The 24,089-nt window shown below is 36.4% G+C and overlaps 2 protein-coding genes across 5 annotated transcripts in view; one reads left to right on the forward strand and one right to left on the reverse strand.

The window, feature by feature from the left end:
- The window catches only part of NT5DC1 (5'-nucleotidase domain containing 1), a 118,912-nt gene that overhangs the window by 19,882 nt on the left and 74,941 nt on the right, over positions 1–24,089 (forward strand). The gene's annotated exons all lie outside the window — the stretch shown is intronic.
- COL10A1 (collagen type X alpha 1 chain) overlaps positions 1–24,089 on the reverse strand; it is a 34,170-nt gene that overhangs the window by 2,050 nt on the left and 8,031 nt on the right. Inside the window, exon 2 of the mRNA XM_052674359.1 lies at positions 4,570–4,728. Within this exon, the coding sequence (XP_052530319.1) occupies positions 4,570–4,711 (142 nt within the window). The 5' untranslated portion in view covers positions 4,712–4,728. The remainder of the gene's footprint in view (positions 1–4,569; positions 4,729–24,089) is intronic.

A 24,089-nucleotide genomic window follows, 5' to 3' on the forward strand; every position in this document is an offset into this window, starting at 1 on the left:
CACAGCAGAAGTGACCTAGGAGTCTCATATGAATATGTAACAAGTGCAAATATGCTGGGAGTTGTAATGTGAGCTATGATGGCTTTATAATTTTTTTACATCAATACGTCTAGAGTAAAAAAAAAATATATATATATGTATATGTATATATAGTGGACAAGTGAATGCAAAGCATTAAGGAGGAGAGGAAACATGTAAATGATTTATCAAGATGCAAGTCTTAACTTGCTAAAAGAAAACAGGATGTTTCCAGTAGAACTATGCTTTTTTTTTCTTAAACTACTTCGTGCCTTTTCTTCTTACCATCCACAGTGAGCCATAATTATGGTGTTGTGTTGATTTTATTTATCTTTTAGTAAACATATGAATGTTATATTCTAAAGTATTGTCATCTTAAAGAATTGTGTTTGCTGTAATAGCTTCACACAGTTACAAGATAAGTGATATTTCACTGTAGTTAGTCAGAGCTCAAGTTCTTTAAAAAAAAAAAAAAAAGACCACCAACAAATGATGATTCTTTTTGTCTTAGCTGTCAACAGCAGGTGGAGCCATTTAGCTGAATGTCACAAATAGAGGATTAAACAAGCTCAAAACTGTTTTCTCTGTACTTCGTGGGAAATTTGCTGCTTCATTTTAGAATTAGGATGATGATTTGTAGCATATTACAGAGAAGATCAACATGCATATTGTGAGCTATTTTACTGTTTTGCAGCAGCTCGTACCACTATAGAACAAAATACCATAGTTATGATGAATACTGATTTAAGAAGGCTTGCAAAAATCAGACTCTGAGGTGTATAAAAATAAACTGGATTCTGATTTTCTAATGGCAACATATTCAGTTCATTGCTTATTTAGAAAAGATTCATTAACAGTTGATCAGCTGAAGTTCTATTTGAGTCTTAGAAAAACAACTAAACATATCTGTGTGTGTATATATGTATATATTATATATATGTATGAGGGTGTGTGCAATGAATATTTTGCTGTCTTTAGGAAACCACAGTTTATCTAATCTGTGGCTACTTTTGGACCAAATGAAATGAAGTAGAAATATTTTTCTTTTTTAAAGAATACAATAAGAAAAGCTGTCAAATCAAATGTGTTTCATGTACCTGCAAGGTTGCTTTCTTCCTCTATTACTAGGGAAATAGTTATTACCTATCAACTGCAGATAGTAACTTTTTTTTTGCTGATGCGTAAAGGCAGCATAAATGCATACTGTTTTGTTTTGCGTACATTCCTATCTCATCCTGCTGGTCAGAGTTAAGAAAACATGGGCAAATCAAAGCAAAACTTTGATGCAGACAATCAGTTGCTGACCTTGTGATGTTCCAGTTGTAAAATGGAGAGAAACATGAATACATTTTTATATCAGTAGCCTGAATTCTACTTTACTGAATTTAAAACCTGGCATTTGCTAGCAGACAACTGTAACCCCATCCAGGTGTACTTTTTTATAACTCAGGGAGCTATGTCCATTCTTCCAAGTGAATTCTGTTCTTCAGGAGTTAGAGTTGAATTTCTGCAGTGAAGTAGCACTGATATCATTCAGCAGTGTTCAGGTAACATGCTGTTATTATGCTTGACCTAACTGGGGGTAGGAGGAAGCAATTTCTTCAGACATCAGTTTCAGAATGCTTCTCTTTACTGTTTTTCAGTTTGTTTTAGGTCAATTTTGTATGTCTTAGTTTTGTAAAGTGATGTGTGATGCCTTTAGCAAAAGCTTCAGTATCTTTTGCAAATGTTATTGTGGATATTTTCTATGAGGAGCTGAAAAATGCGCTTGTTTCAGATTTAAATATCTGGTGATTGCACTGTCTTAGAGATAGTAGAAAACAGACGGTCGCATTAATGAAGTACAGGTTTTACCAAGAAAATTGAAGCAGTGGTTAACTATTCTTTTATGTGTCTTGGATGTATAAAACAACTTTACATCAAGGCATGTCAAGAGCAGTCAAACCTTATATTTGGATAGAACTAAGTTTCAAGACTTCAGCATGACCTGCAGTAAAGGCCTATTAGCTTAAACATTGCTGGACTGTCAGATTTAGTTCTGTGATTATTCTCAACCAGGACTTTTCACAAGGAGTTCAGGGCAATGAGCAAAGGATAGTGTTCTACTATACTAATAGTATATGTACTATTATATATACTAATATAATACTATACTAATATATATATATTAGTATAGTGGAATATATATATATATATATATATATATATATATATATATATATATACACACACACACTAGTGTATATATATATTAAACCCACACTAGAAAAGAAAGTATATTCTGACAGGAGAGCTGTCAAGAAAAATTATCAAATTGTTTTACAATTTCTTCAATTTAGATAAAGCTTTAATAGATTTCAGCTGCCAAGATAAGTATTTTCTGGAATTATATCCAATATTGTATTTGTTTGCTAATCTAAAATTAAAGAAAACATTATTTGTATTTTTGGGATCTAAGAATGTCTTTTGCAGATCTGGCATTTTTAATCAAGTGATGGAAAATCTTACCTTTAGTATTTTTCTTTGTTTTAAAGTGAATGTAGAGAGTATAGAAATATTACATTCTAGTTCTGCACTTATACTATGTTCTTTTAATTACTAAATGCTAATATGGAAGTGGGAGTATGCAAATAAATTGAGGCAGTTTCAAGTTCTAAATTTTTTCCCTGCTGCTGGCTATCCATGTCTCACTCCATGATTTGTCTTTTCTGTTGGTTCTGCTGTGGCTGTAGTAAAGGTTAGTTTTTCAGTAGCTACCTTTGTTGCACAGCAGGCCCTCACACCTGCACTGATCTATATACAGATGAATATGTATACTGAATATGTGTACTGATGTTGCTGAGAAAAAACAGCTGAGAGTTACAAAGAAAGTTTTAGTTTGATGTTGAGGTGGATCTATTAAAATATGAACTTGCCACCTGCAGAAATGAGCATGGAACTTCCATCCTATTCTGTTAGGTGCTATCAAGCACCAGCAAATGTTGTCCTGGGTCACTAATTTAGGCCCAGTCTGAAATTGTGATTCCAGGTAGCTTTTTGGCAATGCTATACAAAAGGAAAAGAACATGCTGGTAACTAAATCACAAGAAGATGATGTACAGTGAACAAATATGAGAAATAAGCTATAATTAAGATCTTGACAAGTGCTACTTGAGCTACTTGCATAAGGAGCAACTCACTAGACAACACATTCAGAGGTATTAATTTGGTTTTGCGGTCTCTTGTTTAGTTCTACGATTATTATCTTAGATTATGAACAATGATAGTGAGCCCTCTTAAATCTCTTCTAAAATGTATCTGTAGGATGCTTGTTTTCCAGGCTGAGAAACAGCAGTTATTGTGTAGTTTTCATTTTGATACTTTGTCACCAAACATGAGGATTTGTCAGGTCTCTTTGTATGACTGGTATCTTAAGTCTGTAAAATTGTAAGCTATTGCCACTTTTGCAGTGTGGTGAATAATCTTTGCTCCCTTTCCTCAATAGACAGCATTTTACAATTGTCACAGGTATATATAATCATTATTTAGATTAAGAAGCTTACCGCAGATTAGTTTCTCTGTTAACATAATGTGAAATATTAGTTTAGGACAGGTTTTTTTTCCCTTTTACTCCTTTTTCCTATTTAATTTGAACCTTCCTTTTCTTCTTTATTTGTTATTTTATTTCTCTTTCCCCCCCTCTCCCAGTGTTTTCTCTGGATTTATAAAATAAATAAATACATAAAAGTTGCCTTGAGAAGAATAGAATTAAGTGAAGTGTGGTAGAAGATAATAAAGTATGTAGTATACTTCATATGAAAAATGATGCAATAGTGAATAAAATCACTGGAAAACACTGTGATCAAGTACTGGGAAGAGAAAGTGTAACTTTAACCTTCTGGGAACTCCAGCTAGTAAGTCATGGCAGTACCTGTTCATGTACCTAAATTCAGTCTGAAGGTGCTGGTAGAATTACAGAAATTCCTTGTGCTGAAGGCAAGAGATAAAGCTATAATAGTATTTTGGTGCAGCCCAGAAGAGCATTTTGAGTGGGTAAGTTTCCCAACCATACTACTTTCACTTGTTTCTCACTAGAGAGGATTTTTTGAAAACATGGCCTGGAGGCAATTTGAGTGAGACTATAGCAGCATCTTTGAATTCAGTATGTACTACTGTTGTGTATCCAATCCATAGGACTTGGCTAGAGCTACTCTGAAATGAAAGCTCATAAATGAGGATAATATGGATGCTGTGTCCTGAGGAGCTAATCTTCTGCTCTCTGGGTCTGCTTTTGTTTTCTAATGCAGACTTAAAATGTTTCTTTTCTAATGAAGTGTCCCTTCAGCAGTTATTGTGTCACAGAAAGTTTATGCAAGTGTGCATCTTCATCAGTGGGAGGTAACTTCCTGTGTCACTGCTAATTCCTTCTGCAATGATGAACTTATTAAAGTAAGCCTAAAATGTTAGTTTAGTACCAGTTGTACAAACAGTGAGCTTTTGTTCATGTGTTGACCCACTAGAACTTATTTTATGCTAGTTTATTATTTAAAAAAGAAATAATAGTAGACTTACCTTGACTCTTTACATTGAATGGTAGAAAGTGTGGTGGCCCCTTGATGCTGGACTGTTTCTGGTATCGCTCGGAAAAGTATCCATCGCTACCATGGACAATGTTTAGACAAAACAGCAGCAGTAAGGATATTTGTAAATGCATGTTTCCAAATCCGTCCACTGTTAGAAAGGGAAGAAAACAATGTTTTAAGTAGAAGTTGATGAGTGTCTTTTGCATAAATTGGTTTTCTTAAGCTATTGGTATTAAAAGTTTCTTTATTTTGTGCTTGCTTTTTCCTGCTTACACTGTCTGTGACAAGTGCTGTAAGGAGAATAGAATCAACATGGCTAACTTAAGATTTGGAGTTCTTGTATGTCTAAGATACAAAAGAGGTGGCTTAGAGACAGAAGTCTCACTTTTAGAAAAAATAATCATTTTAAATAAGTGGCAGCCTACTTGAAGCCACTGACTTCAGAAACAGTAGTAGTTTTTCTAATTACTCCAGGACCCAAAAGCAAAGTTCAGCAGTCACATATATCAGAGCTCCTGGAATGAAGAAAAGGTTTAATTGGTAATATATAGGCTATATACCATGATGTTATTGCCCCTGTCTAATGCTATAGTAAATTCCATGAAGTATAAAGTTCTGGCTCCTTCAGCATCCATGGCAAAAATCTCACATTCAAGTGAGGTTTTCGTTTGCAACCTGTTGAATAACCCCAGTAGCAGTAAGGAGGCTGATGCTAGCCATTAAATATCAACTCTCTTGCAACCCCAACCAACATATCCTATAGATTTTAGCATCAAAACCATACAGAATGAAATGAAATAATAACATACCAAATGTTGTGGAGCTCCAATGCAGGGCAGTAGAGTGGCAAATCCCCCTCTAGTGAGGAGTTCTTCTGCCACTGGTGAGTGAGCAGAAGCTGATGATTTCAAGTGTCACCCTTGACTATTTATACGATTTTCACCCTAGTTTGGTGACTGCTGGGCATAAGCTCCTCCCCAAGAACCAGTAAGCAGTAATTATCTGTGTGCATATGTGTGTTTTTTAGGGGTGGGGGAAGCTATTTTTGGTAGGGATTTTAGGTCCTGTTAAGCCTTTTTTAATTTCTTCTTCTTCTCTTGGACCTCTTATTGTTGATGAAATTGTATTAGTTCGTATTTTCTAAAATTTTGCATCCTTTCTGGTTTTAGAAATGAGAAAGGTTACAATGGAAAAACTTGTAAGTAAGGTTTATCATTTTAGGTGCTTCATTTGGATGTTTCTGTGAATGTTTTTAACTGAAGTGAAGAATTACATATTTTGAACTTCAAGGTGTTACTTTCAGAAGTATTCGTCTGAGATTATGTGAATAGTTATTCACTGAGGTACAAATAGAGAGCTTAGAATCAGTTAAGTTGTTAGTTTGAGAGTTGTATATGAATCTGAACATTATTTGTAACCAGTTATTGTATTCAGAGATCGTCTCCAAAATCATATTTCTAAGCTTGTAACTGTTCTGATATTGAAGGTATGATATTATCTATTTTATGTGTACTGCAAGTAATGTTTCTGAGATGTAAGCTTACATTACACTATGAAAACTATTATATTCAGCTGTAATAAATGTATTGAAATCCATACTGCTGAAGTTTTATGCAAGTTGCTGTGTGAGTCTGATGGGACTTCTTTGATCTTTTCTGTTGCCAGTAATTAATATATAATTAATATATATATTATTTTATTTTTTAAAAAAACATGCTCATTCAACTGTAATTACTGCTCTATTTTGACCAGGTGCATTTTGTTCCCGTTAAATTACTTCAGTTTAGTAAATTTATGCTGTGGCTGTTTTAGCATTGGCTCAAACTTGATTACAGCTTTTTTTTATTACTATTTTTCCTTTAAGTTATAGATTGATTCTAACCAATTTTGCTTAATAGACTGTATCCACACATTGTGATTTCTTTCTGAATAAATAGTAGAATCTGACAGTGTTTTAGCATCATCTTTAATACTTTTTTTTTTTTAATACATATGTGTGTATGTATATGTTTTAACATTGTTACATCATGTTCAGTCTTATGGGAGCTAAGTTTTTGGGTGTGTTTGAAATTTTTAGTTTCTCTAGTGTTGCAGATTGGTGGGGGAAAAATGTAGTATCTGTTTTTGCTAGAGTAAACTGGGCACATGCTACGAGTTACTGCGATGAAGTTAACATGCCAAGTTGCGTTTATTTAATCATTTGTGGAAGCCATCTGGAGAATAATATCTATGCAGAAGATTACGTGTGTACCCATGTTCTAATACCACTGGTAGAAATATTTTAATTATGAAAAGGATACTATATATACTACATACTATAAATATTATAGGAATCTATTTTACTCTAGGAATACTAGCAAATAATCTGTGCTACCATGAGTTCTCATGCATGGTAGGTACAGAAGGGACATCTGTTACCTTTCCAGGCAATAGACTGAGCTATTGGCCCTGAACTATGCAGCTATCTTGCAGAATGACAGGTTAACTTGGGCTGAATTTTACCTGCTTTTTGTCTTTGTTTAATTCCACCCTCTCCCAGTGACAACATTTTTTGGCTTCTATGTATTGTGGCAAATATCCTAGAACACAAGTTACTGTACTGAAAGAGACCAGTGGACCATCAAGTCTGTTCTACTTACAGTTGTGCTAATACATTTGCTTATTAGAGGACTGTATTACAGTTTGATTTAAAGACTGCTGCAATAATTTATTTAAAGTACTCTTAAACAGTTCTTTTCTTCTATTCTTCTTTCTAGCCATCCTCTAAACAACATTGTGTTCCAATTTTGTAAATAAACCCTTTCCTCTGAGGAGATCTCTGGACTGTTTTCCCTATTCAGCTTGTGTGCCCAATCCAGTCACCAGTTTTCAGAGAATATTTGTATGTCTGAGATTACATTTCTATTCTGTGTGTGCATTTAGCTCCTTTTAATGTTTTGAAGAAAGAAACTTTGTCCACAAGTCATTTGTGTAATGCCTTAAGCTCCTTCTTTTAAATATTGGTCTCTATAAATTCAAGTGAGAATCCTAACAGAAGCAGCAGAAAAGCAACTTCAATCTTTTTTTTTGGTTCACATAAATCCAAAAATAACTTTTGATTTTAAAACATTTAAATATATAGCCCTAAGTGGGAAGTGTGGTTGTTGCTAATTTGACAATATTTGGTTAAGTTAGGAACAGCAGGCAACAGTTCTGTGCACATTCCGTTTCATGCTAATTTCTAGCCTAATTCATAAATACCCCCAAGGCAGACACACTTATACTACAAAGGCACCAATAATGTACACCCCTATTTGTTCAGCAGTCTCACTTCCTGCCTTGTCTCCTCTTGGGGAGAGAGGTGAATAATCTCTGTGTCTTTGTGTAAATAGCAATGATTATAGGGTCAAAAGGTACATACAGGTAAAACTGTTGTCCTTTAATGTGAGCTCCACCCTATTGTACTATCTTGTGCTACTTCTTTGGTTTGAGGTTTTGTTTTTTGTGGTTGTGGGAAATAGAGGTGGAATTGGAATATGCTTCTTTTGTATGTATTCCTTGTTGCTGTGGGTGTTTCCTGTTGGCAGAACAGTAATATGCATTTAGCTCTCAAGCACGCCTTCGAAGATTGGCTTTTTTGTGTATATTTGCATGTGCAAAAATACGTATAGTAGACACTATGCTTATTTACAGTAACTGCACATTTTTAAAAAAGGTTATTTTCATACCTCTTGTCAAGGTATAACTATTCAGATGTTTTTGTTTTGTAGCTATGCACTTTCTTTTTGAGTGTAGGAGTCTTCACTCTTCTTCCTCCCTCTGTCCCACTACTGTAACACTTAGGAATAACTGTGGGACACCTTTAACCACTGTACCATTCCAGAACTTGCTTTTACTTTGGTATTGGCCCCCTCATTCCACGTGAAAGCAGCCATTTTAGTAGTTCTTCAAGGTCAGACTTCAGCTATGTCATTGCTGAACTTAACTGCAAAAAGACTCAGAATAGAATTTCTGTGGACTGTATGAAATAGGCACTGAAATCCCAGAGTCCTTAATGCTGGCTGAGTGTTGCCTGTTCGTCAGCAAGCACATATGCTTTCCAAAAATCTGTTTCTTGCTCCAACAGAGCCAGTGGAAACACATGGATAAGTTCTGTGGTAATGGCACTATGCTTTGGGAGGTGGGAACTGATATCACTACAATCCTGCAAGTTATTCAAAAGGTGAAGAGAATGAGTGACACAGTAAGCAGACACTTACAAGAAAGTCGTGTGGAATTAAGCATAAACTGGACTAAAACAAGTACTTCTTTTTCTCACATAGACATGCAGATGCACAGAAGCACCTGAAACTGCTGAAGCAAGTCTCAGAGAATGGCTAGTCTAGGTTTTACACCAAATAGGAATTGGCATTGTATATTCCTAATGCTTAACATTTTCATTGTGAATATGCTTAGATTTATTGTTTTGACTTAAAGACACTGAGCCGCAAACTAGTGCTTTCTCTTGTAAGTCAGTTCCAATGTTGTTATCTGCCTGAAGTGAACTTTGAAAAATCCGCCATAGTCTGTGCTGAGTTTTTCTGTGTGAGAGTGCTTATACTGAAAACTTGTGGAAGCCCTAGTGGTCTGTAACTAAGTTGTCTCTGGGGAAGAAATTCTCCAGCCTGCAGTTTAAATTCTATTAGCACAGACAGCCATGAATTTCTAGGAGAAATTTGAAAGCCTGCCATGAAATAAGAGAAGTAATTGGGTTTTCTAGTTTGTAGTGCACTTATGATGCTCTGAAGTGATCTCAGCTCCATGGGTTAAAAGTGTCCAGCTGTCCTTTTCCATCACATAATGCTGGACAATCTTCACAGGTTCACATAGTAATGGCCAGGTGAGCTGTAAGTGGATCTGCGGAGGAACAAAATGTTCTCTTGTACCTTTTTAAATGGAGAGTACTAATACAGAACTCTTTCTCCTTTCTATCACGCTGAAAGAAATAGGAACAAGATTGTTTTTTAATTCGATACCTGATGGAAATCTGTGCGGTTCTTTTTTGTTGCTTGTTTTAAATGTGTAGCTTTTATTTGTTTCATTTCTGTCATCACTGTTTCATTTCATCATTGCTGCTACTTTGTATTTACATGGAGGCTACTTTAAATTCCAACATTACCTACTTGGACTCAGTAAGGTAGAAAGCATCTTGGTAAAGAAATTATTTACCTCTCTAGTTACAAAGTAACCAGGATTTCTTGTGAGTTTCAAAATGCATGGATGCTTTATTGAGGGAATCTACAAGGCTATGTAGTTCTATCCCTGTTAGTACTTTTCAGATACAACAAGGAATTCCCTCTTCAAATCAAATGAAAGCTGTTGTGTTAGCCCTATGCTTTCATGCTAATCTTTTTATAGGTATAAAGCCTTTATATTTTTAAAGAGCGTAACTGTGGTTGAATAAGCATCCTGCTTTCAAGCAGTAATGGAAAGATGGTCTTTATTTGTTCTGGTACTGCAAAATTGTCTATTGTATGTTGTGTTCAAGTATGCTGATCTCGAGAGCTTTATTAGTATAGCAATACATTTAAATAGATGACAGTTAAATATTTGTTTGCTTTCTGATGAGTTAACCTGCACAGACACTGAATAAACATGCTGAAACATCAGGAAGTGATGTGTAGAGAACATTTTGAGACTGACATGGATTTTGTATTACATATTCCTCGTATTCAGATAATATTATCGATGAATACTTTTTAATCTCACTATAATATTTGTGGTTCCATTTCACTGTGCTTGTATAAAACACACGCACAAATGTGCACAAGAACTTCTTTACGGTGAGGGTGACGGAGCACTGGAACAGGCTGCCCAGGGAGGTGGTGGAGTCTCCTTCTTTGGAGAGATTCAAGACCTGCCAGGACACCTACTTGTGCTACCTGCTGTAGGGAACCTGCTTTGGCAGGGGGGTTGGACTCGATCATCTCTGGAGGTCCCGTACAACACCTATGATTCTGAGAAAACTATGTCAATTTTCAATTAAGAAAACTTGTAATACTTGAATGAAGTATACCAAAAAGAAATACTGTTAGAAAAGATGTTTCCAGTTCCTCAGATATGCTGCTGGCCTTTCCCCCTTCCTTTGAAAGTAAAAACAAGTATTGATCAAATTAATGCATTAAATTGAAGCTCATACCAGAGGTATGAGCTTTAAATGAAAACTGATTAGATTTCAAGATACTGAAAGCAGGCAGCTGTTTATATACATTAAACTCATACTTCTTCTCACAAATGTATTTCTGAATCAGTACAGTGCATTCAGGAAATTCAGTTTTGTCTTTCTGACAGTGCAGTAGGGCAGAAAGAAGAATCCACTTTCCCTTGTGCAGTTTTAAGTAAAAAAGAAATCAAAGGGTCTGAATGCTGAATGATCCAAGCAAATAAGAGAATTTGGCCTTGGATTTTTAGGGGAGGGCTCCATGAAACTATTTCTGTTTAAACAAAGCCATCTGAAGAGATTTCCTGTTCCTTTTAACCCATGAATGCTCATTTTTGGCTTTTTCTGTGATATTGGCTGCACTCTTGGTTGTATTAATATGAAGCTTTTCTGTAAGCTGAACTAATAAGAATTTGATTTTGAATAAAATGCAATCAGACTTTAATAGGAGTGCTGGAAGGAAGGAGGCTGCTTTTTCTGTAAGTCCAGATCATTTCACAGAACGTGTTAAGTGATGTAAAGCAACTGAAATGCATACTTGCTTTTGAAGTATTACAAGTGTTCTTTTTTGTTGCTTGTGTTGTTTTTTTTTCCCAGTAAGTTCTTTATGACCATGATGTTTTACTTGAGTTTTTCAGCCTACTGCCACCAAACCTGATGTGTGACAGCAGAAACAGCATTCAATAAAAACACGAAGTTGCTAAATAGTCACCATGTCACCAAGTTGGCTTTGTTTGTTTGTTTGTTTGTTTTTCGGGGGTGGGGGGTGGTGGTGATGGTGGGATGATGAGGATGACACTGCAGGGAGTGCATTTATTTTATTTTGTTTAATTTATGCTTTGTTTTTCTCTGATTTTTTTTTATTTAATTAGTGATAGTATCTTGTTGTATCTCAGTACCTGTTGAGCTCTTTCATACTAGAGAAATAAAGTAAGATCACTAATGAAAGAAGGATGAGAACCACTCTTACTTTCCCAAAGGTGAACCAATTCAAGCAGCTTCCTCTAAATTAGGGAATCTTCCAAATAGTGAAAAATAAGTGTAAGTGAACTACTTTTTTAAGCATGTCCACTGGAGCAGTCTGCTGAATAATCCTTTTCATTGACCTTACCACCTGCTGTGGTTTGGACAATTGGCATAGAGCTGTTTTTAAGCTTTCATGTTAAAAACAGGTACCAAAGGTGAGGAAAAAAAGAAATAAATCCAGTATTCTCCAGCCAGAACAAATAGAAGGTGTCTGAATTTACTATAAAAATAACTGATTTGTTTGTTTTGTTAACAATATTTGGCATCTTAAGTATTGCTGTTTCCCTTTCATTTATTTGAATTGAGACATGGGGAAGTTCTGTTTGTGGATGTACACAAACTTTGACTACTTTGTTTATGAAAAAAAAAAACCCACCCACAATCTGAGTGTATGGAATCTAATTATTCATTATGGCTATTAATAGGGCTGGTTTTAGTTTCAATAGCCTGAGATAGGATTTGTGAAAGCATTACATTGTCATCAAGGACAGTCGTAATTATCTGCTTATAATAAAGGGTTGGTAAAATGGTTGCTTTTAAAGTTACAGAAGACACATCAGTGCAGCAATTTTATAGGTGTCACTGTATTACTTGACTCAAGTCTCAAAGTTTCAATATACCTTACATTCTGTAAGAGAAAAGTGGAAGTGCAAAGATAATTTTTTTTTCAAGTTTAGCCAGTAGGCTCTCACATTCAATAATTTGAGAACTGAATTATGATTTGATCAAAGCGGCTTTTATTTAGAGGTAAGGAGTGAGTAAATACTTCCCAAACTGGCTAAATTGATTGAGGTATCAGGGACGGATAGAGGCTCCTGAGCTCAGGATAGGTGCCCAGGCAGAAATGCCAACTTGTTTCCAGTGGTGATACTTTCTGACGATACTGTTGCTGCTGTAAGTGGTGCAGGAAAAGAACCTTAAAAACTGAATTCTTGCTGGAGGTGGTATTGAATGTCATTAGTATCCGTGGATGGTGAGATGTAAGCAAGCAATGATTGTTTGAATTATATGTGATTGATGTGCTCTGATTTGAATGTGCTTGAGCATTAATGAATTCTCTGATCTGAAGATCAGAGAAGTCAGAAACAGAAAACTGAATCTGTAAATTCCAGGTCACCTTCCAGTCTGTTTACTTATGAGCCATTTTTACCTGTATGGTCTGTAATAGCCAGTTTTTGTTCCTGGAATAGTTTATCTGACAGTAGCTTAGCTAGGGATATAGGTGAAGGTAAATTTACTGGGAGTCTGAGCAGCTTATGGTGCATAAGCAAGGAGTAGGCTGCTCTGCTGTCAGCAGCTGCTTCCAATGTCATGTGCCACTGCAGAACTCTGACAAGCAATTTCAGGGGACGTTTTCTAACATGCTATCGCTGCAAGTCTGGAGTGGAAAATGTCTTCTACCAACCTACGATAACAAAGTTGAAATTAGGACGTGGAAACTGGGTTTAGAGTTAGTCAGTAGGATAGGAGTGGAAAGGAAGGAGTCATTTATCTGTTCATAAGAGTAGCGGAGTCTGAAGTTGACCGTTATTTCACGTAACATCTGTCTTAAGGAATACTTGTAGAACCTGTGGATTCCTTAAATAACATAAGCTATAAGAAGAGGGAGGACACTGCAGCTCCTGGTGCAGTAGCATTTACCTAGACATCACTGTCTCTGTTTCCTTCTAGCTGTGGATGTCCCTGTTCATTTCAGGGGAGTTGGACTAGATGGCCTTCAGAGATCCAACCCTGAGATTCTATGATTTTATGAAATAGTGAAGGCTTCTGAGTATTTGGCTATGCTAGGCAAACAAGTAGGTGAATCTTTGTAGTGCATGCATTCAAGAGAAATAAATGAAATTTGAGTGTAACTGAGCAAGAAATTGAGACACTTTAAGTGTAGGCTCCTTAAAAGGGCACAAATCCCAGCCTTTCTGGCAGTGTGCGGGCTGTTGGACCTTAGTGCTGGAAAGCTAAAGAAGTTTTACTCTGCTTAGCAACCTGGCTGCAACCTGTGTTGAACTGCTACAAAACCAGAGAGAAAGGCAAGGCTTTGTGGTCAGCTTGCACTCAGCTCCAAGCTGCTGTGGGAATGAGCAATCTCTGACTACAATTAGTATGAGATTGTGTACTGAGGAAATGAAAGCTAGGAATACTCATTTTGTTAAGTATTACAGTGTTGAGACAGATCTCAGCACTGTTTAGAACTCACTATTGTGTGAGTCTGAAACTGTTAGGATTTCATTTCATTTTATTCTCCCTACTGAATGGATGTAGTTGGACTTTGCAGTTCTTGAAAGTCAGCTTTAGAAGATCTTCACCAAAGGAAGTCTGTTATCCAGATTATATTCTATGTTTCTTGTTAGAGCTTAATAAAATCTTAACTGTTGCAGCTATAGCACTGAAATCATAGGATTGTAAAAAGGTTTGGATTGGAAGGGACCTTTAAGATCACCTAGTTCCAACCCCAGTGCTATAGGCAGGGACATCTCCCACTAGACCAGGTTGCTCAAAGCCTCATCTAGCCTCACCTTGTATGCTTCAGGGAGGGGATATTCACAACCTCACTGGACAACCTGTTCCAGTGTCTCACCACTCTCTCAGTAAAGAGTTTCTTCCTAATATCTAGTCAAAATCAAGCCTTTTTCAGTTTAAAGTCATTTCCCCTTGCCCTGTCACTACATGCCCTTATAAAAAAAAATCCCCCCCCCAGACTTTCTATAGGCCCCTGTCAGGTACTGGAAGGCCACTATAAGGTCCCTCAGGAGCCTTCTTTTCTCCCTGCTGAAAAGCCCCGGCTCTCTCAGCCTGTCCCCATGGGGAGGTTCTTCAGTCCTCTGATCATCTTCCTCAGAAATATAGAGATTATCCTAAAGATTATGTAAATTTCTGAGGGTGCTCAGTGAATCCTTCTTATTGTAGCGATCTCCAAGTATCATGGTGTTCTTTGCAGATTCACCTTAGCCACTTAAACAAGCATCTGACTTTGCTTGCATGTTTTAGACTATCCAGATGATGCTGTATCTTCCAGTTAGAAAGCTAGTTCTGATACGTATTTGCAGAGGAAGAAAATGCCATGTGATGATCAGGAAGGATGTTTAAAATATGTAGAAAATAAGAGGGGATGTACAATGGCTGCTCTGAAAATAATACTTCCAATTTTATGATGGCCCACAAAGCCAGAGGCAGATTGTGGTGTTGTGAACAGTAGCTTCCCACCACTATTCCATTACATTTTGTTGTTATATGACAGATGGCAGCAGAGGGGCTGACTGACAAAATGATATCTCACATGGAAATGCATATGGTGCAAAGATGTGTCACTGAATTCCTCAAAAAATGTGGAAAAAATGGAAACATATTGACATTCACTGATACTTGCTGAAAATTGATGGAAACTGAACAGCGGATATGAGCACAATGAAGTAGTATGTGATGTGTTTCAGCAGTAGTGACAGCAATGGTGTGTTGCCTCTGCTGGTGCAGATATTTATAAGTGCAATATGCAGACTCTTGTTCATCACTCATAAAAGTGCATAGTTAGTGGTGGTGACTGTGTTGAAAAATAGTGTTTTGTAGCTTAGAAAATTTTCTCTACCAAATACTAGCATTGTTCTCTCTGCGTATCCTGTAGTTTCCATTGAAATAAATACGAGGTATTGCTTTCAGGATGACCTTCATATATTAACCCTGAGGGTTTTGAGACATCTGTGTTAGTCTATATTTTTCAACAAAAACAATAGGATTGAAGAAAAAAAAAGAGTAAATTGTGTGATCTGGGAAGCTGGATGTAAAAGTAATGCTGTTACGTAAAATATTAACTTCTTGCTTTTGTTACACTTTATTCAGCTACTTTCCTTCCATTGTTTAACATTAAATCTGGTAGAGTCAATTAAGCATTGCCTTCTTGCCATTGCATGGCTTTATTGGGTTATTTGATCTTGTACTAGTAGCAAAGTAAAATTCTGTCTTTATAATTCCAATCTCATCCTGTATGTGTAATGTTTTTAAAGATTTTTTTTCACTTTTTTTTTTTTTTTACATAACTGAGGAATAAACTTGAATATTAGATTTGTCTGTAAAATAAAATTAAAAAATCCTTATTTGCAGAAATAAGCAAATTTAGTGGAAGTTACAGGAATGACATTTGGAATTCGGTTTTCATTTACTAAGTTGAAGTATTTATATACAAAACTGAGTACCTTTAAACTCTCTCTGTTTTTTTTTTCAGAACCTAAACATAACACTGTTTGCCAGTTGAAATTTTAGGTCACCAAGAATGCATTTTAGGTCATTGAGAGAGTGTATTGTTTCAGGAAATAAATGTCCTGTGTAACCTATGGTGGAATGTATTTACTTACCTAAGTATTAGTAAGTGAATTAAAATTAGTAGCTTTTTTTTTTTTTTCTTGGTTCCTTTTTATACTTGTCTAAATCAAGAGCTTTTTCTGGAATGCTCTGTGTGCATAAGTTGTATTGGGTTTTAGAGTGGATTCCACCTTGGGATGTGCTGACCAACCGCAGGATGTTTATGTGAACTTTGCTAAGTTTCTGGCAGACTTCTTTCTTCCAGACTTTCATTGCAGTACTTTACCCCTGAGGCACTCAAGTCATCTAGAACTGCCTTTTTGTTTGTTTGCTTGTGCACCGATTGTTTACAGATACTTTAGGGGAAATATATTTAGGCAAGTCATGCAGAGAGTGTCAACTCTGCTGAAAACCTGGGAGCTGGCAGGAGCATGAGAGGAATTTCTTTAAAATGTGAAATAATCCCTGGAAAACAAAAAAAAAAAACCTGTTTAATAATATACAACACTTTTAATACCTTCTCCAAGTATTGGGGGATCAGGAATGCTAAGAAAAGATCAGAAAGAAAATTGCATTGACAAAAGAATGTTAATTTTGCAAATGTAATGGGGATAATGGACATGATTCTGTCATGTTCTCTCTAGAAGTGCTTTGCAATATTTAAATTTATACTGGATCCTATTTTAGAAACAGAAAGACCTCACTGTAAAGATTTGTGTTATCTAAGAAAGCAATCTGTGGTTTCTGGAGAACTTGATTAGAAGCTGTTGCAATGATATTATCTTTCAGTCAGTCACTTAAGAATAAATGATTTTTAGAACTCAGGATCATATTCAACTGGAAATAGCTTAGCATCTACTTGCGCATTTATGTCATGTGCCTGCCCTTTTCGACTGTACCTGGAAGGCTTGTAAGAATATCTCTTTTGTTCTTTGTCTCTGCTTTCTCTGTCTTCAGTGACGTTTGCCATCCTCTGAGAAATTAAACCAGTGCTTTGGAGAAATTTTAATTTACAAGCACAGCAGCTTCAGGCTTGCTGTCTTTTCCCCACAGGGTTTCTTATCTTTTTAATCCCAATCATTTATGAATTTTGCATCTACAGTGTGGTTTGGAGGTAAGTATTGCAATGTTTCCAGCAATGTTTTTTATTTTATTAAAAAAAAAAAAAAAAAAAAAAAAAAAAAAAAAAGTGTTACCTTTGAAGTACAAAAACAATGGCAAAGATAGTAAGAACTGTGTTTTAAGTTGTTTTCACAGGATCTGGTGTTTGCCTTCTTTAGTTTGTAACAAAATATTTGCCCTGTATTTTAGTGACTGTCTTTCAATATTAGGTCTTAGAAGTGTTTATATTGTTACAATTTGAAGCTGAGTGGACTATTACTTTTGTATACTTCTATATAAGTTTCAGAATAATCTTAAAAGGACTGTAAATATGGTTACAGGTATCAGTGTCTCTATGGGGGCATCCCTGTGAGGGGAAGGAAAAACACAATTTCTGAGATGTTTTGGGGATGTGGTCATTACAGCATTTAATTATATAGAAAGGATCAGACTTCTAAAGCTGTTCACATATGACTTCACTCCTTAAGTAAATCAGAATTAGACATCTATTTTTTTTAAGGGTTAGATATCCTTCTTATAAACATCCTTTTACTGTTGTTTATTCTCTTTTTTTCTGCCCTTTGTTTCCTCATGGATATTGTCATTAGGCAGATATTATTTTCATATGTACATAGCTCTAGCTTTTCTTCATGCCCTTATGCTGGGAATCTTGGTTGCCAATGTCTCTTATATGAACACTGATGTTTTAATGGCAGTAAGTTAAATGGTAAGTACAGGTGATTATACATCAATAGATAATTACCTTTTAACTAGAAATGTAAGTGCTACACATTTCATGCACAGAACACGTAAGCAATATGTTTTAGAAATGAAGTATTTTCTCTGCCTCTCAGTTATCTTTTTCTGTATTTCTTTCCGTTTTCCACACCTTTGGCCTTGCTGTCGTCTTCTCTATGTATTTGATTCTTTCTTGTACTATTTAATGTGTTCTAGCTATGGTGTTTAGTATGGCGTGAGTAAAAGAATTTACTGCTGTGCCATTTATCAGCTCTTCAAACTTCAGAAGCTCTTTTGAGACAAGCAGCATAAGTAGGGTTACAGTCTTTTTCTGAGAAAACAAGCCTGGGTGGAGTAGGAGGTCAATTTTTAAAGCGTTCTGGTTGGAAAAAAGACTTTCAAATAGTAAGAAACTGCTGCATTGTGCAGTATATTCTTGCTGTGAATTGTCCGACTCCACTGACATAGAATTGCTACTTTTAAATAGAACAATTTAATTAGCACATTTAGAATTAATTAGCACGTTTAGAACTTATTTTAGTCTATTTACACACCCATTTAAAAACAGTATATCCTAAATTCAATATTTAATATTAGACCACAGAAGATGCTAGTCTTCTGCTGAGTCACTTTAGAATGTGTTCCTATAAAATTGCAACCTGAGACACGAGGATGATTAGAGGGCTGGAGCACTTGTCCTGCAAAGAAAAGCTGGAGGAGATGTATTCATTCAGCCTGGAGAAAGTTCCAGGAAGACCTCATTACAACCTCTCAGTACTTAAAGGGAGCTTCTGACCAGGAGTGAAGCCATTTTTTTTATATAGTCTGATAGAGAGAGAATAAGGGGAAATGGTTTTAAGCCAGAAGAAGCGTTAGGTTGGATGTAAAGAAAGAATTTTTCATTTACAGGGTTGTAAGGTACTGGAATATGTTGTCCAGAGAAGGTATGCCCTATTTCTGGAGATACCAAGGCCAGGTTGGATGCAGCCCTGGGCAGCCTGGTCTAGCAGCTAGCAGTCCTGCCCACTGCAGAATCTTGGAATTGAATGGGCTGTAAGGTCCCTTCCATACCAAGCCATTCTACAATTTTATGAAAAGTCAACAAACCCAAAATGTAAGAAACTACCTACTTAAGGTGAAAGTTTTTATATTTTCTAAATTTGTTACTATAACTTCCTCTCATGCTAAGAAGACAATTATCAGACTGTTCGATCTTAGAAGCGTATCTTTCTCATTTAGAGAAATGAGAGGTCAGTTTGAGTTTGAGTACTGGTCTGAATGTATGGTGTAAAAATCAAGCTTTATATTTCATTCCTGTGCGCACAGAAGAAAAGTTTTCTTGCCTCTGAGACTGAGAAGCTGCAGAGTGGCTCATGCTTCCGGTGAAGTGTTGCTGCTGTGATGACAGCACAAAAATGCTGTTTGCTCATTAGATCAGCTTTGGAATTCAAGGCGTTTTTCTTTTGTTTATGCCCCTGACCTTGACAGGAGTTTCTTCCAGCAAGAAAAACATGTGGATGTTACTGTGTGCCTCTCTTTTGAGGTTTCTTTTTGCAGTTGCTCAGTCACTTGTTTTCTTTTAGATTTAAACTTGGTGAGAGTGAATAGACTTCTTGCTGCCTGAGAATTCACTACCAGGTTTCATAGCAATTCTTTAGAATCTTGGGATGTGTCTCCAGCTTGTTCTTCCTTGAGCAAAACATAATTTTAAGTATTTGGAATGGATAAAGTGATATTGGGTCATTACAATAATCCATTCTGACTGTTGTAACACAAGCCAAAGCTTGTCCAGTAACTTCTTTATCTGCCTGAAGCTTGTATTTTAAATGAGAATGTATATTTAAAGGCATAACATCCTAGCCTTTATTTAGCTATGTATTGCTATGGTTTCTTTGCACACTGCTCTTGGTTCTCAAGAAGAGAATTCCTATTTGACATCACACAGAGAAGCTACTTTTAGATTAGTTGTCATCACATCTTTCCGATGTATGGCATAGATTTGTTCTTTTTTTTCTTTTGAATTTGATATTAGAGTTTTGTGCAATACTGCTTTAGTATTTTAATTTTGCAAAATTAATTATACTGTCTTGTTTCTATTTAGGAGACTCTAAGTCTCTGGAACTTTTGTAGCTAAGGTACAGAAGCTTAAATAGAAGGTTACGCCATCATCGCTTGTTTTGGAATCTTTCTACGCTCTGGAAAGCAGTGGAAGTCCAAAGAGTTATTAAAGTGTATGTTTCTTTCAACCTTTATAACTCAACCAAAGCTAGTATTATCAGGCTGTTTCTATCTCTTTCCTTTCAAATAATAGTGGAATAGTAGTGGTAGGAACCCCCAAAGTGTGAAAAGACTTTGAGTTTGGAGCTCTTTTTCTACCTCATGTGGATGTGCCAGTCTGCTTCTTGCAATGTGCATACTAGAACTAGTCCCTCCACCCCTCAGCTTCTGTATTGACAAGACCCCTACCCAGCTGTGGACTTTATAATTACTTGTACCCAAATTTGCTATCCAACTGCAGGCTGGCATGAGGTCAGTGTACACACCCATCTGAGAATAACCTGACACACCACAGCTACATTTGGAAAGAAGAATCTCCACAGTTAACAAACCATTTTACTCCATATGCATATTCCAGGAATTAGTTTCTGTAGGAAAGGTGTGATCTTGTACCTCAGATCTGCTCTTAGAACTTTCTCAGAGCTTGGTTTCCATATGTGGTCTCTTTCCAGTGGCCCCAGGCCATAGGAGTGTTTAGATACATGACTGTTTATGTCAGGAGATTTGGTCCCTCTTTGTCTGAGTTTGATTGAGTGAATGGTACGATAGGTCATTGAAAACGTTGCAAAAATTTGCAGTGGTCAGTGTTTTATCATATAATGTTTTGTTGGAGATGGAGGTCTCCATCTTAAAAGATTGCCCTGACCCAAGTGCAATACCTTGCAGTTGGCCTGATTTAATCTTATTACGTTCACACAGGCCCTCTTTTCAAACCTTCATATATGTTCTATGCTTTGATTCTTGTCCTCGTGGTCCCATGTCTGAATGATCCATCTAGGATGAACATAGTTGGCTGATAAATTGCAGCAATGGCTAGGCCCTGAACCGTTCTCATGCCTTTACTCTCTGGTGTGACAAAGTCTTTGCATTTTCAAGTATTCCTTCCATCTCACCAGAAAAAATAATAAAAAGTCTACGATGGATTTTTTCAGCCTCATAAAAAGACAAAATGTTCTCAGATTTTTTTGTCCTTGCAGGATATCTTGCTTAATAATGTGTTTGGTCCAACATTAGAAAACAAAGTAAAGCAGTTTTGAGCAATGTAATAATCTTTTGAGTATTCTTAAATAATGCTTTTAAGTATAGATCTCCATTAGCTCATTTGTTGTGCCTCTAAAGAAGGTTGTTGTCAAAAGCAAAATTAGAAGTAGTTCCAAAATTGTTTCACTAAAACTCATGTCATGTACAAACTGTGGAAAGCAAAGTGACAAACTGTACTGCTTGCTAGAAAAGATGTCTAGACTGACCCCCTGCATTTGCGAGTAGTTTGTTGGTTTCTGACTTTGTCCATGTTTACGAAAGTCCTGCCCATGTCAAAGGCTTTCTATTAGGATAGTCTGCTAAAATAGTCTGAGGTGTTTCTTTCAAGCTGGAAAATGAATTTAAACAGGAAGGACTAAGGTAGAAATAAAGCTGTGGTAGTAAATATGAGTCGTCAAAGGAATGCTGTGAAGACTGGCAGGTCGCAAGCCTACATGACCTACATGAGGTATTTCACTATTTCTATTGACAGATGCTTGACTGAACTTGCATCTGGCAAGTTCTGAGAGTCACCAAAACAACTTTTTTTATTTCAGCCAGAAGACTGAATATAAAACCCTTTCTGTTACTTGCCAAACACACACGAATGGATTTGGGATGCTGATTTCTATTTCAGACTATGGTAGCATGTTGTACTTTTCCTTTGAGTGTCATTGTTAACACTCTTTATGAGTGCATCTTCCAGTATAAATTTCCACTTGACTCCAGCAGGCTTGCTGGGCTCCCATATGAATTACCAGGAGGTTGCCACTTCTTCAGCAGCTGCAGATTACGGGAGGTTACACTCAGCATATTTCATGTCTCTGACCACCTGCACAAAAGCATATCCTCCCTTGTGATATTTGGGACATTGGACATATTTATGTAGCTGGCAACAGAAAAATAGGCCTTGACTGGTAGCTGCAGGAGTGGTGCAATGCACCGATACATGCCTTAGCTGGGCAACATCCATGCTAGTGCAGCCAAACTGCTTCCAGAGTGCCACTGCCATGTGCGCAGCCAGCTCACATTGGACACAGGGTTTGCTTGCACCTGCCTGTGCAGATATTTCTGCTGTGTTCAAGCCCTTGTGTAGAACTGCCAGTTCTGGTCACCTAAAAATGAATTATCAAATTACAGCAAAAGGAAATAGTGATGCTGTTATATAGAATAAAAGAAGAGTGGAAAAAGAGTGCTGCTGGAAAAGGGAAAAAAAAACTTTTGCGCTAAAGTATTTCCATCAAAATGCCAGAGCATATAAATCTGAGACTTGGCAAGAACATCCTCCATGCAGCAGTTCTCAGTGGGATGCTTAGTGGAAAGCAGCTTTGGATCTGGATGATTGAGGAGGCTGGAAATCCTATTGTACGTACTTAGAATTTTGAACAGAAGATGTTCTTAATGCTAAACTGAGAAACGTAGTAGTTAGTATGTGGCAAATGCTAATGTTTGTAGCAAATATGCATAATCTATTAAGTAATAGGCTATGAAGCAGCGAATCTGGAGAGGGCAATCTTGGTATTTGTTACACTGTGTTCCTAGAACTTCACTTGGTGATTGGGTGTTTTTAAAGAAAGTAAAAGATAAATATTTCCACACCCATGGAAAAGCAGATATTTTCCTTTAAGGGAAGAACATCTGTTGTAGTTATATATGAAGCAGTAGCTTCTGAGAAATCAGAGCTACTGTTTTTACAAACAGTAAAGGCTGAAAAGAGGAAGAGAATCCTTATGAATAAAAGCTGCTTTTCTATGTAAAAAATGAACACTTCCTTTTTATCAACAGAGATTTTACTTCCACTGATGTTTAAAAAGAAACAAACAAAAACAGATCTATCACCAAGAAAAATGCTAGTGCGGTTTTCTTTCCTCATTTAAAATAGATGTTGTTTGTTCTGGAAATGTAAGTATATCAAAAGCCCTGCTCTCTGCACACTAGACAATGTGAACAGCTAAATATTTGTGTAAGTGACAGTAGGTAGCATTACCCTTTGTCTCCCAAAAAGGCTAGTTCAGATAATAGTGTAAGACCCACCTTCTTTAGCTCAAAAGTTGACTCATGCTTTTATTTACTGATTCAGCTGGACAAGTTCTGTTTACAGCATGCAAGCAGCCCCATGTAATCACAAAAACCACTCACATGACTCGGAGAACAATTATCTTTTTGGTTAGTATGGTAATGCTTTTTTCCTCTGTAAAGAAGCTCGAGTCATGGAAAGCAGTTTCTTTTATCTTTTAAAAATGTTCAGTGCTGTAATGATGGAAGCAATATTGTGGGCCTGATGTGAGACAGTAGGAGCCTCCTAATGTGAGTTAGTAGGAGTGTTAACTACTATCACTTCAGCCAACATTATTACAAGGTAAAAATTTGGGAACTCAGAAGTGAATTAAAAAAAAAAAATAATCCAAGCTAGTCAGTTTTGACAGCTTTATTTTTAATTCTTCTAACTAACTAAATACGTACAGATATACGTTTGAAAAACGATTGAATGGATAATACCTGTCACCATGCAAACTTTCATACTTGCAAAGTCAGCTTAAACTTTGGTCTTTTTTAATACTAGTCTGCCTTAACTCAGTGCCAATGCCATTATAGGCACTGATATGAAAATAAATAAATAAAAAGTAGATGTCCAAATTGTTCAGTGCTGCTACAACTTAATACCTGTTCAATCACTGTGCTAACTAGTTTTTCTTTCTGAAAATAATTTCCACTTCAGCTATGCATAGTTTTTACCTTGTCAGGGATTAGTCAAAACTTCCAAATCAGCATCATTTACAGTGCTAGTAAGGCAAAGTTAGCGATTAAATTTTGGCATTATATTCATCAGTAACTATGTTTCTTTTGTCCTCCCCAATGGAAGGAAATCTATATGATGT

This window comes from Tympanuchus pallidicinctus, unplaced genomic scaffold, assembly GCF_026119805.1.
Source record: "Tympanuchus pallidicinctus isolate F22 unplaced genomic scaffold, pur_lepc_1.0 scaffold1, whole genome shotgun sequence".
NCBI lineage: Eukaryota > Metazoa > Chordata > Aves > Galliformes > Phasianidae > Tympanuchus > Tympanuchus pallidicinctus.